Source organism: Phaseolus vulgaris, chromosome 1, assembly GCF_051622355.1.
Source record: "Phaseolus vulgaris cultivar YP4 chromosome 1, ASM5162235v1, whole genome shotgun sequence".
Classification (NCBI taxonomy): Eukaryota; Viridiplantae; Streptophyta; class Magnoliopsida; order Fabales; family Fabaceae; genus Phaseolus; species Phaseolus vulgaris.
In genome coordinates, this window is record NC_143498.1 from 40,962,028 (window position 1) to 40,979,005 (window position 16,978).

Sequence of the window (16,978 nt, forward strand, 5' to 3'; positions counted from 1 at the left end):
GTTCTTCTTATTGTAATTAGAAAAAAAATGATTGCAAACATAATACCCCAAATTAATTAAAATAAATAAATTCTTCAAATTGGAGTTAGAAAAGTGATTGCTAACACCAAACTGGGGAAGTAAGGTTTGTTTCATTAGAATTCACTATTTTTAAGAACAATCTATGGTTTATAATAAACTTAAGTGTGAAGTACCACACTATAAATAGAAAAACTCCCACAAATTTAATTCTCCTCAGTACAGAATTTTGTTTCAGTGGATAAATCCGACTAAATCTACAATTAAAAAACAAAACAAATATTTCAGTATTACACACAACTGTGATGGAGCTTCTAAGTTAAAAAGTCTTTTGGTAGATAAAAACTCAAATGTATTTTCACAGACAAAAGAGTGTGTAATAAAAGATGTATGATCAAACAAATGATCCAATGCAATTTCATGTGAAAAGAAAGTTTAAACACATTAAAATAACTATCAAATGCAAAGTCTTCATTAAGAAAAATACTTCCAGAAAAAAATAAACAAAAACAATAAACAATAAACACACTTCAAGGCTTAGCTGTCTCCTTAATGCATTCCTCTTCGTCTTGCTCTTCCTTTGATTCTTCTCAGGCTTATGGTTCATCAATGACAATGTTTTTTATGTGTGAAATTTTGGGCCAAAACTCCCCAACATGGGGTTGATATTTTTCACATAAGTCAGGACAACCTTGAATTATCAAAGTTTCAATTGTAGTAAGGTAATGGATGTTATCGGGGAGAGATACCAAATTTGGACAAGACTTTATAAAAAGTGTTTTCAGGTCAATCAGAGTTGTTAACCAATCTGGAAGTGTTTCAATATTATCACAATTTTCAACTACCAAGCACTGTAAGGAGTTGGCAACTTCTTTAAGCCATTTAGGCAAGGCCACCAACTGTGATAAATTTGAAAATCGAACAGATTTTAACTTTAGCTTGTGGCTTTGTTCTTCAAAGTGGTTGCCCTTCCACAGTTCCAAGTCCAAATTATCGCAGGATTCAACACTCAATGTTTCTAATTCAGGAAAAAATTTACCATCCAGCCGAAAAGACATTAGACTCTGACAATGATAAATACTCAATACTTTAAGAATAGGGAATTTCACACCTCCAAAGATAGACTCCAAATTAGGGCTTAATGTAATAGACAGATTTGCAAGATTGCCCAGACTAGCAATGTCATTGTCAGGCAAAATAGATTGCTTAGTACTGAACTCTAAATGACGGAGACTGATCAACTTTCTTAATCCTTTGGGCATTGCTTCCAGCTCTTTGCATTCCTCAAGCTTCAACACTTGCAGACTTTGCAGCTTGCAAATAGACTCCGGGAGTCTCTTAATGTTGAGATTTTGGCTAATGTCCAAATATCTCAAATGTTTCAACTTAGCAATGGTACGGGGCAAAGTCTCCATTGTCGAAGCCCATAAATTCAAAACTCGCAAATATTTGAACTTTGACACACAAGTATTTATTAAAGCTTCACTGTTGATTTCTTTTGAACCGTATCGAAACAGTATGGTTCTCATAGCTACCGATTTTTTGTGGTATAAATTGTTAAACAAACTGCTTTCAGCAAAAGACAGATGCCGAACATTATCTGGAATATTTTGAATATTGGAACTTACATATAGACAGTCATCCTTTGCAACAAATAGAGCGAGATCATGCACCAAATCATGTATTGTAAAACTATAAACCGTGCCAAAGTTTGTAAAATCTTGAAGAAAAGATCTTGACAAAAGTTCATGCAAATATTTATTGGCCACATCTTCAAGTGTTCTGTTCTTTTTTGGTACTGCAATGAGTCCAAGTGCCCCCCAAAGCGAACTTATTTCATAACTATTAATTTCGTAATCCTTTGGGAAAAGGGAAAACATTGCAAAACATTGTCTCAAATAGGACGGCATAAAATCATAACTTAATTTAAGGGCAGGTAAAATGTCATCCTTTTCGTGAGGCAAATTCCAAATTTCATTCTCACTCACATATTCCCATTCACTGGCCTCAAACTTCGAGAATAATAAACTGCCTAATGTTCTCACTGCCAATGGGACCCCTCTGCTTTTTTTCACAATTTCTCTCCCAATATTTACTAGGTGATCATGCTTTTCCTCTTCTCCTTCTTTAAATGCCCATTTGACAAAGAGAGACAATGAATCCTCCTCAGAAAGACCTTCTAAAATGTGAGAGGGAACTGAACCCATCATGGAAGCAATTGAATGACTACGTGTGGTCACAAGGATTTTACTTCCTGCTGCACTTACTTGGATTAAATTCCTCAGCTCAACCCATTTAACACGATCTTCGTTCCATACATCGTCTAAGACGAGTAAGAATTTTTTACCGGAAATTTTGTTTTTCAGCTGATTTTGCAGTTGCTCCAGATCCAACATGTTCAAGTTTTGTTGGTGAGGAGGAGCATATTGATCATTGGCTGAATTGATGATTTTGATAATGAGTTGTTTAATGTCAAAGTCATCAGAAACACACACCCACATCTTCAACGGAAAACACTCCTGGATCCTGCTGTCATTGAACACAAACTTTGCAAGCGTAGTCTTTCCCAAGCCTCCCATCCCCACAAGAGGGATAACAGAAAGACTTGTATCACCATCATTAGAATTTTGCAGTATCAAAAGATCTATGATCTTTTCTTTATCCTGTTTCCTTCCTATAACATCTGAATCACTCACACGGGAATGTGTCATATCTCTCCGATGCACAACACGTGTGTCAACATCAGTTATTTGAAGACTAAATTTGTGCCTATCAGCTGCAACCTTGTCTAGTCTGTTGCTGATATCTTTAATTTGTTGAGCCATTTTGTAACGAAAGAGAAGTGGATTAGAGCTTGAGAAGAAGTGACTTACCTTGTCTTTGGTGGTACCGTGAGCTTTGACCACTTTGTTTCGCAGTGTTTGGCACTCAAATTCATCCAAAAGATCTTCGGCATCGGAGAAGACAATTTTGAGCTGAGTGAGCCATTCGCGCAGCTGATGGTTGTGCTCCTGCTTTTGCTGAGCATCTAACAACACAGCCTTGACTAAAGAGAGAGTCTTTGTAAGGTCTGGAAGATTGTCATATAAACCCACCAATCGAGAAGCTTCTTGAAAAGCATGAGAAGCAATCTTTGTTATGAGTGACTCTGCGATGGTGAAGAGAAATGATTCGGCCATAGTTATCTGAAATTCAAACAGCAGAGGAGAGGAGAGGATGAGATGGAAAGGCAAAAGAAAGTAAACTTTGTTGATGAGAGAGTGTTTGCCCAATGGATTGCAGAACTATTTAATAAGTAATGCCACTTGCTTTGCCGCCATCTTTTTTATATATAATGTTGAAAGACGAAGAAGACTATGAAGTATTAAATATTTTCTTCCACGTCAGAAGATGCCCATTGGATTCCCGAACTGCTGAATAAAACATTAATGCCACCTGCTACCATCTTTTTTACATAAAATACTGAAAGACGAAGAAGACTACGAAGTATTAAATTTTTTTCTTCCACGTCACACATGTCATCTTCCACACTCAGAAATTCGAAAGAGGGAAAAAACGAAAAAAAAACTATTTGTTAACAAAACATTTAGACTCGATAAGAAACAAATGAGAAGAGTTAAATAATTTTTATTACGCATAAGAACATATATTGTTTTGCAGGAGTTAAAATATAACTGGAGGGCATATGAATATCTATCCAATTTGACATCATTCAAACAATTTTATAATATATTTTAAATTAAAATTGTGTCAAAACATATTTGTAATATATTTGGAGGGGTTAATTTAGAAGGGTTGTTGAATACGTCTTGCATCTAGTCTTAATGTTATCTAACAAGCTTCTTTGATTGTCTTTTGCACAGCCGTTATATATATATATATATATATATATATATATATATATATATATATTCGTTTGTCTACAATGTGTCTTAAGTGCTGATTCTTAAGCTATTAGATTATTACTTCATTTTAAGTATTTTGTTATTCTCTTATAGAATTAGTTGCGTAATAATTAGTTTATATTAGTCTTATTAATGTAAATTCCATCTTATGGGCTTGTATAAAAGAAACTAAAGGAATTAACTGAAATTTAAGAGTTTTTTTGTTAGGAATTTCAATTAAGCAAAATAGTATAATTTCATATATACTCGAAATAGAATGAACTTGATGTTTCATTCTCTCCTCACACGATTTTCTATTCGAATTCACTTGCTCGCTTCATTCTTGTTCGTTCATCACTGACTCACTCGGCATTTACTCGCGCCACTTTTTCCTTGTACATTATCTCTTTCTTTGTGTGCACTATCTCCTTTTTAAAATGTTTTCCAAATTTTGCTAACCTGCTTTAAGCAAAAGATGCCCAATATTATCTGGAATATTTTGGATGTTGGAACATGGAGAGACTTATCCTTTGCAACAAATATTCTAAACGTTGGAATATGTGACAGTAGTCCTGAAATCTACCGCATATTGGTTACAAGGTTCACTTGTGAAATAACTACAACAATTCTATCTTTCCTTACGACTATTTTTTTAGGAATATTTTCGTTGTTGACCCTATGTTTGTACTGATATGCATGATAACCTGACCTCCCACCGATAAAGCAAGTTCCATTCTTCTTGAAGAAGGGGTTAGATCCATTGGGATGAGATTTTTTTTCTTGTACCTTTTTGGATTTGGTTTGTCTTTTACCATACTTTTTGTTCTCGTCGGCTCAAAGTCGGTCGGAATCTGGGTGAGCTCCTAGTGGTCTCCCTTCAAGCTCTAGTGATTCAACCTTCACGAAACGAGAGGAGTTCCTCCTGCAGAAAATACTCCGACACTCAAGTCAGTAAGAGCATAAAATTCTATGTATATAGTGAATGTAATGCTAAATTTCGAGTTAAGATACTCCCTGTGAATGGTTATCTATTTATAAGCCTTCATGGGCTTGGATCTTTGTCACTGGTTTCTTCAGGTTTTAATGTGTCATATTATAGTATCTTTTCATCAAATCTGAATATCGTGTATATATATAAATCAGAGTATTCTGTAATATAATTGGAGCATTTATGTAATATAATAAGGGGTATTGCGTAAGTAAATTAGAACATTTATGCAATATAATCAGGGACATTGTGCAGATAAATCAAAGCATTCAAAGAGGTCGGGATATTGTGCATTAAAAACACATTAATTATGTTGTGACGAGATTGCTTATTCCTGACATTATTTTAACAAGATCACCGAATTGGGCATAGGCCCACTTTACTGCGTTTTGGGTCTGTTCAATTGGCCTTATCGTGATACCTAATGAGTCGGTCTACTCGATCCAATTCCTAGCAGTCTCGAGATGGTATAGAGAATGGAGAAGGTCGTCATGCTTGGCTTAGACCTCAAGCTACCAGAATGGAGAAGGTTGTCATGCTCGGCTTAGACCTCGAGCTGCCAAAATGGAGGAGCCAATAGAGATGGTTTTATTATGTCAGATATTTAATCTAGTATCTGGAGCACAGAATATAGAAAATAGATTCTAAAAATTCGAATACTAAATATTTAGACCCTTTTAAGCCCTTTTGCTGGATTGTTGGTCTGCAGAATGAATCCAATAAGGCGGCATGCTCGACCTGGACCTCGAGCTACTAGAATGGAGGAGGTCGGCATGCTCAGCCTAGACCTCGAGCTTCCAGAAGGGAGAAGGTCGACATGTTTGGTTCTCTCACTATTTAGGCCGATATGGAATACATCTGACTTGGACTTTGATCAGTATGTGTCCGATCAAATCTGGGACGGAACATAGCCTCCCAGCCTTGAGCCGAGCGAGTGAGGTGAAAAGGCTTGTAAAAAACATTTGCGGCTAAGTCCGACCGTTCAATACATTTTTCTTGAAGAGTAGTATACGTTTTTATGTGAGAAAGGTCAAGTTAAAATCAAACCTGAGCTTTGATGTGTGCGAGCATTTGTTGAAGTCATTTGCGGTTAAGCTCGAATGCTTGTTGAATCTACCTTTGAAAAACATTATACTTTTAAGCAATAAATGGCCTATCCTTTGGGGAGGGTGTGGGTTCGATCGGGCAGCTTGGTTCTGAGCTGATTCTGAGTTGCTTCGAAGCTACAACTGATCGCAGACTCTCAGGTCCGATGTAAGTGCAACTAGACTTTGTTCTGAATTGCGGTTAAGTGCAGACTCATTGGGTCCAATGTAGATTGTACATGAAACTGGTTTTTATTCCCAGTTGCTTGCCGATCGTGGACTCACGAGTCCAATGTAGATGTAGAGGCAATTGAATTTTATTCCCAGTTGCTTATCGATCGCAGACTCCTGGGTCCGATGTAGAGGCAACTAGTTTTTGTTCCGAGTTGCTTGTCGATCGCGGATTCCCGGGTCCGATGTAGAGGCAACTGGTTTTTTTTCTGAGTTGCTTGTCAATCACGGACTCCTGTGTCCGATGTAAAGACAACTGGTTTTGATTGATTATTTGTATTGTTTTTTTGTTTCTAATTCTTGATCTAGAATCTTACTTCTGACAACGCGGTGCACTTGCCGTAAAAAGTCATCAGACTACTATATCTATCTCATGGGTAAGGTGGGAGAAACTGTGTTATCCTAAGGAGGAGGGTGGACTGGGAATTAAAGATATACGAAAGTTCAACGTTGCTCTTCTGGCCAAGTGGAAATGACGTCTTTTGTCTGAAGAAAAAAGGAGATGGAAGGAGGTACTGATATCTAAATATGGCATGGACTTAGATCACTGTCAATCAAATGTGAAAAGCCAATCCTGGTGGTGGAGAGACTTATCTAAAGTATGCGGGGAGGGAGAAGGAGTAGGATGGTTTCAAGCAATAATAGAATGGAAAGTGGGAGTTGGAGACAAAGTCAGATTCTGGGAAGACGCGTGGGTAAGCAGTAACAACTTCAAAACAATGTTTCTGAGGTTGTATTCAATTTCTTCGAACCAAAGAAAAAAGGTGGGAGAGATAGGGGAGTGGGCAGAATCAATATGGCAATGGAGGTTGAGGTGGAGACGAGACATGTTTGAGTGGGAAAATGCAAAAAGAGAAAAGTTGTTGGGGGCTCTAAATCAGGTTATTTTGAATAAGGAGGTGAATGACTTACAAGTGTGGGGAGGCGATGCATCAAGACAATTCACTGTGAAATCAACTTATGGGTGCTTATCAAATCATGTCAATGGTGATAATAATGAGTATTTCAAGCAACTTTGGAAGGTTAAAGCATTGCCTAATGTGATCACCACTGCATGCATGGTTTTGCTCATCTACATGTGCTCTTTGCCAAAATGCAGATGAAACATCTCAACATCTCTTTTTAGAATGTGCTATCTCTCAACGTGTGTGGTATCTATGTTATAGGTGGATTGGTATTATTTTCGTCCAACATAAGGATTTTTCGTCCAACATAAGGATCTGAAACGCACTTTGAGAGTTTTCACCTAACTCATTAATAACAAACAAAACTTGATATGGAAAGGTCGTTGGACAGCTGTGATGAGCTGTGATGAGGTGTATTTGGGAACAAAGAAATTGTGTAGTCTTTAATCAGGGAGTAGCCGATTCGGAAGAAATCTAGCATTTGGCACAACTGAAAACTTGGCTTTGACTGAAACATAGGATGAATTCCTTTGTTCATTCTTTCTCAGACGGGTATCTGAATCCCCTCCTGTCTATTAAAAGCTATAAATAAAGAGGGAGGGGTAAAGTGAAGGCTGTTACTCTCCTATGAAGTTGAAGGTAGTGTGAAGGAAGGAGAGTGAGAATTGGAATGGTGGCAGATTAAACACTTAACATTACAATGGTGTTTGGCTAAAAGAAGAGGAATCATGGTTTGTTTGGTTTTTGCTGAAATGCAGGAAAATCAGGTTTATATTCTGCTTCACCTCTGGTGTTGTTCTGCTGTGGCACTTTTAAATTGACAATATCATCCAGAATTGGTAGAGAACCTGTAGGTGGTGCTCTATGGGGCGTTTGTGCTGAATTAGGTTGGTGAAGGCAATTTGAAGGCTAAGCTATGAAGAAGGGAGTCATCATAGAAGAAGAGGTTGGAGGCGCAGGGTAGACCATAATGTAGTAGCTGATGCAGAACCACTCGGTGCGTATGTGGTTGACGTGCACGTGCGCAATGTAGTGGAAACTCAAGAACTCCGTTCTTGTGAATCACTGAAATAATTTAGCTCAGTGCGTATGCTGCCAAGCTTTTTTAGAGCCATTGGAACAAAGCCTTTGTTGGGTGCTGTTGGAAGAAATAGTAGGATGTTGCTGTTTTTGGAAGTTTGGGGATTAAAGATGAAATCCACACACTTAAGGATGAAGACTCAAGTCTTTCAAGGTGGAGTAGAGAAGAATTTCATGGAATTGGAGCTAGAAGGATTGGAGTAATTGGAGAGTCAATTCTTGGTTGTAAGCCCTCGCGGTCCAATTTCTGAGAACCAAGCAGCATTTATCTTCAATTCAGAATTTGGTGCAGCCACAATTCTGCATAATTTTCATGCACAAATGTGGCATAAGTGATGTATATCAGCTGCTTAATTGCGGTATAATGGAGGAGCATAGGCAATGGTGTTTAATTATAGAGCATTTGATGCATATGTGAAACAGAACCGGTGTGTAGCGTCTGTGTGTGCCTAATTTGTGAATGCTGGTAAACGCACATTAAAGACACCTAGTAGGCTATTATTTATTTGTGAAGCAGAACTGTTCTGCCGTGTTTTGTGTGCCTAATATCTCTGTTATGGCCAATTGTGTAGTTCCTTATGAGTTGGTGGAAGTGTAAGAATGGATTTTATCTTAAGAACTCTATGCTCATAATTAGTAAGGAGTTCTTGATTTTTGTGTACCGATTGAAACATTCTAAAATATCTTTTTCTAATTTATTTAATTTTTTACTAATAAAGAAAACCTGCTTTTGAATAAAAAAAACTAAGATTTTAATATGATATCTGATTGTGCTCATATTGTAATATACAATTAATTGTTTAGAACATTATAACATTTTTTTATCTTACGATTTAAAATATTTTCCTAATTAACAAGTTATATGAAATTATTCATAGATATTTTTGGACATGTGTTTTATTGTTCCGTATTATTTTGAAAACTGTACGTATTGGACTTAATCAGCTGATCATGAAATATTCATTCCCTTTAAATGGTAGAATTTAATAGCTTTATATAGTTAGAATTTAATAATAATAAGTAGAAGAAAAATAATTATTAATTTAAAATAATAAGTAGAAGAAAAATATTACTAATAATAATATGTGTTTTTATAATAATAATTATTATTATTAATATTCTTCTTGTTAATAATAATAATACAATTATTATTATATTATTATTAATATTATTATTTATTATTAATGATAATAATATGGTTATTATAATAATTCCTATTATTAATCAGTAATAATAATATTAATAATGATAATGATAATAACAATAATAATACTCATAATCTTAATAATAATAATAAGAAGAAGAATAATAATTAAAGAAACAAAATTATCTAGTGTAGGTTTTATGTTTATTCACATACATGACTGTTTTTTTATCAGTAAAAAAATAAAGGTATTTTAAGGATACTTCAACCTTTATACAAGAGGTGCAGACAAAACAAACCGGTAACATCCTTTACCTATAAACAAAATTGTGATTCCCTACCTCACTACTAACCTTTATATTTTTTTATGGACCACATACAAACCAAAGGTTCAAAACACCAATCAGAGTAAGAAAAATATGTTAAGCGTACCTTCGATGTCATCCATGACCAAACCTTGAACTACGTCATCGAGAAAATTTCCAAGTGATCTATCCGCCCATTCCTGAAGATCTTCTTATTTCTATGCTTCAACATTTCTCCTATAACTGTTATCCACACACAACCAAATTCGATTAACATCTACACTTTCCTCAATTAGCCTAAATTGAGGAACAATGCATTTTTGGCTCCTGATGTGCTAACGATATCAGTCCCACCCACTTGTAACACTTAGGCCATACAAGACAGGAAACTCTGCATGTACATAAGAGATGAGACGTGGTTTCCTTGACCTCCTCACACATATTACAAACACTACTTTCCATACTTATCCTCCTTTTCACTAGATTTTGTTTAGATGTTATTTTATCCTCTAACACCCTCCAAGCTATTAACTGCACTGATGGTTGAGCCTTAATCCTCCAAAACTCCTTGTACATAACAACTTCTTCATCCTGGCCTTCACCACGTAAAACTCTGTAAGCCGATTAAACTATAAATAATGTATCAACACTTACTTTCCAAACCCACTTATCCTCCTTTTCTTCATTTATGCTCTTTGTATCCAACATCCTAGCCAACTCTTGCTCTAAATGCTTTTCCCAATCAAACAGGCTCCTTCTCCATCCTAAACTCCAAACTCAGTCTAGATTATTATTCCAACCTCCTGCCTGCCTCAACTTAGCTTCTCTGCAAGAAGAGATTGAGAATAGCCTTCGAGATTTTTCTCTCAGAGTTACATTTCCCAACCATCTATCTTCCCACAAACTAATCTCTCTTTTGTTCTCGATATCCCATACAATGTTGTCCTCAAAATTTCCTTTCCATCCCTGGAACCTCCAGACCTCCTTCAAATCCTTCCACCACAAGGAGTCAGACCTCGTAGCCTCTTGAGCCCTAAGATTTCTCCACCCACCATACTTCAAAACCACAACCTCCTTGGTCATTTTCCTCCGTGCCCAGCTGCCAAATCCACTTCCCTAAAAGAGCGCCAGATTGAACTTTCTGAAATCTCTATCATTCCAGCTCACCCTCTCCCTTTGATTCATACACCTTTTCCACGAGGCCCAAGCTATTTTCCTGCCTTCCATGCCCCAACCCCATAGGAAGTCCCTCTGCAATCTCTCCACCTCCTTTACCACCACGGACGACATTTTGTATATCGACAGATAAAACAAAGGTAGAGAGGAAAGTACCAATTTGATCAAACATAAGCAGTCTGTCATTGAAATGAACTTACCTTTCCATCTTCCTAACCTGCTTCTCACTCTCTCCACCACCCATTCCCAGAAGGTTCTTCTTTTATGGCATCCCCCAATGAGCAACCCCAGGTATTTAAAGGGAGTTCTCATTACTTCACAATTCAAGATAGTTACGCAACACTGTAACATCTGCTGACTACAGCCCACCCCACCTATATTGCTCTTCAGATAGCTTACCTTTAAACCGGATACCAGTTTGAAACAGTTAAGCATTGCCTTGATTGAAAACACACTTTGAGGATTTGCTTCACAAAAGAAAAGAGTGTTGTTCGCATACTGAAGCATATTCACCTTGACAAGCTCATCACCAATGGACACACTTTCCAGCAACTCTTTCTCCACAGCTTTCCTAATCACTCCAGCTACGCCCTCTGCTACAATCAGAAAGAGAAACGACGTTAATGGATCTTCTTGTCTCAATCCCCTCCTAGGTTTGAACTTTTGAGTAAGACTTCCATTAACTAACACGGAGATCGACGAAGATTGAAGGCACAGTCTTATCCAACCAATCCAACGCTCACAAAAGCAAGCCTTTGAAGCATATAATAAATAAAGTCCTAATTAACTGAGTCATAAGCCTTCTCATAGTCAACCTTGAAAAAGATGCACCTTATCTTTTTCCTCTTCATTTCTTCCAACATTTCGTTAGCCACCAATACACTATCTATTAAACCCCTCCTCTCCAGAAAAGCAGATTGCCTGACATCTATGACTTTGTGTAATACCTTCTTCAGCCTCAAGAACATGATTTTAGCAACTATTTTGTACAAGCAACCCACCAAGGAAATCAATCTAAATTCATTTAGAAACTAGAGGTTATCCACTTTAGGGACTAGATATATAAAAGATATGTTCGTCCCCCTTGGTCATCTCCAGTCTCCTCACACCGCTTTTATGATATCTGACTTGATTTCTTCCCAGCAGAACTTTATAAAATCGAAATTGAACCCATCGGGGCCCGAACTCTTCGAACACTCACAGCTCCACACTGCACTCTTTATTTCCTCCTCTGTAATTCTTACTATCAACCTCTGATTATCCTCATTTGAGATGTAGGTGAATTCTGCATTGTCAATCCTAACCTGTTGTCAAGCCCCTCTGCTGAACCACTCTTTAAAGAACTCTTTAACCTTCTCCTTTATCGCCACTTGATCGTCAAACCACTGGTCGTTTTCTCTCAGCCCACTAATTCCATTACTAGACCTCCTCCACTTTATTACTGAGTGAAGGTACCTAGTATTCAAATCCCTCTGCTTTAGCTATCTCTGGCGCGCCTTCTGTTGAAATAGAATTTCCTACCTGTGACTATTCCTTCTTTGTTCTGCCAGAAGTAGTCTCCTTTCCTCCCTATCTTCCTCCTTGAGGTCGCTCTCGTCATCCCTCACATCCAGTTCTTGAATTCTCCTCTGAATATCTTCCCCTCCTTATTTATATCCCCAAAAACATCACTATTCTACACCTTTAGATCTGACATCTTCCACGGACATGACTTTGATTCCTTGCAATACTAGATTGTTGACTCCTAAACTAATTTTTGATACCATTAATAATTATATTAAAAAAAATAAAAATTATTATAATAAATAAAAAATATTTTAAAAATAATGATATTTTACCATTACAAACATATTAGATGCACAAGTTTGTGATTTTTAGCTATGTCTAGATTATCAAAGGATTTTTAGCCGTCGATAATTTGATAGTCATTATTTTTTTTAACTTGATATTTTTGTGGTCATTGCACAAAAACTAAACACTTTGATCACTAAACATATATTATATCATTAAAAAAATCATTAAATAAAAATTAATTTTAGAGACCAAAATAATTAGTAATTATATTGACTAAATTAGAGATCATTTTATAAAGTAAAAAATTATTGATACATAAAGTAGTTTGTATTATTAAATAAAAATTTATAAAGTAGTTTCTAAATTAGTATCTAACCATTAGCTACAAAGGTTTTAACTACTAACTACTTATGTTCTAAATTAGTCTCTATTAGTCATTTAGAGACTAATTTAGAATCTAAAATATTAGTAGCTAAAACTTTGGTAGCTAATTTAGATATCAATTTAGAAACTATTTTATAATATTTTATTAATAATAGAAACCACTTTAGATACCAATAAGATTTTAGTTTATAAAATAGTATCTAATTTAGTCGATATAGTGACTAATTATTTTTTGTTTCTAAATTTGGTTACTATTTAATGATTTTCTTGTATGCACAAGTTTCTAATTCTACTATATTTCCTATTTTATATAATTTAGGTATAGTTTTTTTTTTTTGTCTCTACATTAAGGACCAATACTTAATTTACTATAGTGATTTTTAAAAAAACATAATTTGGTCATAAGGTTTTTTAAAAAGTATGCAATTCCGGCACTTATGTTAAATTGACATGGACGGTGTTCAGTGGTGATGATGTGACACACAAAATGACACTCTTATGCACATATGGACTTCATGTGTGTCGTCCACCTATCTAGTCTCTCTTTTTCCTCAACATCGTGTTTGTTTCTGCCTTCTGCATCCTGGACAACTCCTTGTATCCATTTTATCGTATTTTCCGTTAACTACCCGATCACAACGGAGTATGGTGGTAGGATGCCCAAATTGTTCCTTTGGATTTCGAAGTTGGGTGCGATGCAGATGTTGAAGGAGGCTACGCAGTAACGACGTCGAGAACACTGCTAAATACATTAAGTTGTCATAAAAGTTCTGTGTACTCGGTGCCACCACCCGCGTGGCCTCCCAGGTGGTCATTGAGTTGATTAGAGGACTTGTGTAGGGCATAAGAGAAAGCGTGGGGAATATTCTGGTGTAGAACTTTTCCAGAAAATATCACTCCCCTTGAGCGTCTGCATCGCAGCCAACTTCGAAATCCAAAGGAGCAGTTTGGGCATCCTACCACCGTACTCTATTGCAATCCGGCAATCAACGGAAAAGGCAGGGAGGATCTCGACAACGATGGCGATGGAACAAATAAGTGTGACGAACGTGGAACTTCCAGGAACTAAAAGGCATGAGCAAATAAATGTCGTTGAGGAACAAGAGAGACTGGACAGGTGGAGGACACATGTGGATTCCATGTGTGCATAACATTGTCATTCTTTGTATCACATCATAACCAGCTAACATCATTCATGTAAATCTATCAAAATCGATCAAATATTTCGTAGCAAAAACCTTAGTTTAAACCTTAGTTGTTAATTAGATACCAATTTAAAAACTATTTAACAATAATAGAAACTAATTTAGAAATCAAATTATTTTTAATCTCTAAAACGGTCTCTAATTTAATCACTATAACAACTAATTATTTTTTGTCTCTAAAAATTTGTTTCTATTTCATGATTTTTTTGTAGTATTGGACTAAATTTTATTTTTTTAAATCACTATATTAAATTGATTATTGACCCTTAAAAAAATATAATTATACCTATAATTTAATACTAATAAATTTATTTTACATTTGTACATAGCCATGTAAGTTCATTTGAGGTTGCGAGGATTTTACATATAAAAGGTACAAATATTGATATAAGTTATTTACATAATTATTCAATTGTAATTTATAAAGTATAGTATTTTTATTATTATCTAAATTTAACTTTTTCCGCTGACATTAACAAGACTCACGAGTGTAGATATGTAGAAATTATATAATGAGACACATTCACACAATTATATTTGTTAAAATTTTGAATATATAAATATTGAGTGAGTCATTCTAATAGAAGTAATAGAAAACACTTGAATAGAGCCTATTTTTTTTTCAACAATAAATTAATTAAATTTAAAAGAGACACGTAAGAGGTGTCCAACCCTTATACAAAGAACTAGAGAGCCTCATATATTTAAGTATTTTTCTCAGTTATAGTTTTATATAAATGTACATGAAAATGTTACATTTGACCTCCTTATATACGTTTATCATTATATGAATATTGGTACGATTTATACAGTTAATTTGTGTTTATTTACTTTAATACAAAATTTTAAATTTTAATTTAAGTTAAGAATAATATTTTAATTTTAGTAATGTTTCACCGTTGACTTCTGCTGCACCATTTGGAAACAGTATGGTTCTAACAGCAACCAATTTTTTGTTGTATAAATTGGTAAACAGATTGCTTTCAGCAAAAGACACATGCCGAACATTATCTAGAATATTTTGAATACTGGAACTTACATGTACACACTCATCCTTTGCAACAAATAGAGCGAGATCATGCACCAAATCATGTATTCTAAAATTATGAACAGCGCCAAAGTTTTTAAAATCTTGAAGAAAAGATCTGGATAGAAGTTCATGCAAATATTGATTGGCCACATCTTCAAGTGTCCTGTTCTCTTTTGGTGGTGCAATGAGTCCAAGAGCCCCCCAAAGCGCACTAATTTCATAATTATCGAATGTGTAATCCTTTGGGTAAAGGGAAAACATTGCAAGACATTGCCTCAAATAGGACGGCATGAGATCATAACTTAATTTAAGGGCAGGTAAAATGTCATCCTTTTTCTGAGGCAAATTCCAAATTTCATTCTCACTCACATATTCCCATTCATTGGCCTCAAATTTCGAGAATAGTAGACTACCTAATGTTCTCACTGCAAAAGGAACCCCCTTGCATCTTTTCACAATTTCCCTCCCAATATTTACTAAGTGAGGATGTTTTTCCTCTTCTTCTTTAAATGCCCACTTGACAAACAGAGACAATGAATCCTCCTCAGAAAGACCTTCTAAAGTATGAGAGGGAACTGTGCCCATCATGGAAGCAATTGAATGACTACGTGTGGTCACTAAAATTTTACTTCCTGATACACTTACTTGGATTAAATTCCGCAGCTCAACCCATTTAACACGGTTTTCGTTCCATACATCGTCTAAGACGAGTAAGAATTTTTTGACCGGAAAGTTTGGTGGTGAGTTGATTTTGCAGTTGTTCCAAATCCAACATGTTCAAATTCTGTTGGTTAGGAGGAGCATCTTGATCATTGATAGAATTGATGATTTTGATAATGAGTTGTTTAATGTCAAAGTCATAAGAAACACACCCACATCTTCAATGGAAAATACTCCTGGATCCTGCTGTCGTTGAACACAAACTTTGCAAGCGTAGTCTTTCCCAAGCCTCTAATCCCCACAACAGGGATAACAGAAAGACTTGTATCATCATCATTAGAATTCTGCGGCTTATAAAATGAATTGTCTACAAGTTTATATTATGTGGCTTAAGTGCTTATTCATTTTATATATCAACTAATATTCATTTTATATTTATAAAAAGAAATATTACATAATCAAATTCATAGAAGACACAAGAAGCAAAGATAGAGAAAGAAAGAAATTTAACTAATAATTCTTTTAAAAGATCATTTTAAGAACAATTTAGACTAAAAATCACTAGTACAAAATTTTAAAAAGGTGACCTCAAACAAAGACAGTTTTTATAAAACTATCGTTAACAACGGTTGTCCTGTGAACCATCGCAATATGTCTATTTGATCCTGAAATAACGACGGTTGCTCTGTGAACCGTCGTTATATGTATTGTTCAGAGGTATACAACGATTGTCACTCCACGCCTTGTTGCCTACATTATAGCTTGGCAACTCATTCCAAGAGGTACAAATCATGTTGTTTTGCATGAAGAAGATTTAATCCTTCTATATTGCATCATGAACCAGATTAAGGTAAACTGGGTTTTCATTATCAATGAACACATGCTGAAATCCAAAAGGTTGGCTGATTATCGCTTTCCCTATGCTATACTTGTTTCCAAATTGATTGATTACTTTGGTGTTGATGTTACAAATGAGAGAAACGACCCTATCAAAGCTGTTAGTGAGATTGACAATTCAACTCTCACAAAAATGAGATTCCACAAAATTGAGGACAAGTGGGTTGTTCTCTGATGACTTTTTACGGCAAG

At 35.6% G+C, this 16,978-nt stretch overlaps 2 protein-coding genes and 1 pseudogene across 3 annotated transcripts; all 3 read right to left on the bottom strand.

Moving 5' to 3' along the window:
- Window positions 1–409: 409 nt before the first annotated feature.
- On the bottom strand, window positions 410–3,294 carry LOC137814061 (putative disease resistance protein RGA1). Of its 2 annotated transcripts, XM_090302494.1 has the most exons (2): window positions 863–3,294; window positions 585–780 (listed from the first exon to the last, which is right to left on the bottom strand). In XM_090302494.1, the coding sequence occupies exons 1-2, from the start codon at window positions 3,195–3,197 to the stop codon at window positions 719–721; spliced, it is 2,397 nt and encodes a 798-aa protein (XP_090158620.1). In that variant the 5' UTR covers window positions 3,198–3,294; the 3' UTR covers window positions 585–718. The 2 variants fall into 2 exon arrangements, with proteins under 2 accessions (XP_068472698.1, XP_090158620.1); XM_068616597.2 differs by having other exon boundaries at window positions 410–3,294.
- A 7,123-nt stretch (window positions 3,295–10,417) lies between these two features.
- Window positions 10,418–11,784, bottom strand: LOC137815996 (uncharacterized). The gene is made up of 3 exons (XM_068619102.1): window positions 11,648–11,784; window positions 11,216–11,465; window positions 10,418–10,756 (listed from the first exon to the last, which is right to left on the bottom strand). Exons 1-3 carry the CDS (start codon window positions 11,782–11,784, stop codon window positions 10,418–10,420), a joined length of 726 nt encoding a protein of 241 aa, XP_068475203.1.
- A 3,277-nt stretch (window positions 11,785–15,061) lies between these two features.
- LOC137815997 (disease resistance protein RGA2 pseudogene) lies at window positions 15,062–16,534 on the bottom strand (annotated as a pseudogene).
- Window positions 16,535–16,978: the final 444 nt, after the last annotated feature.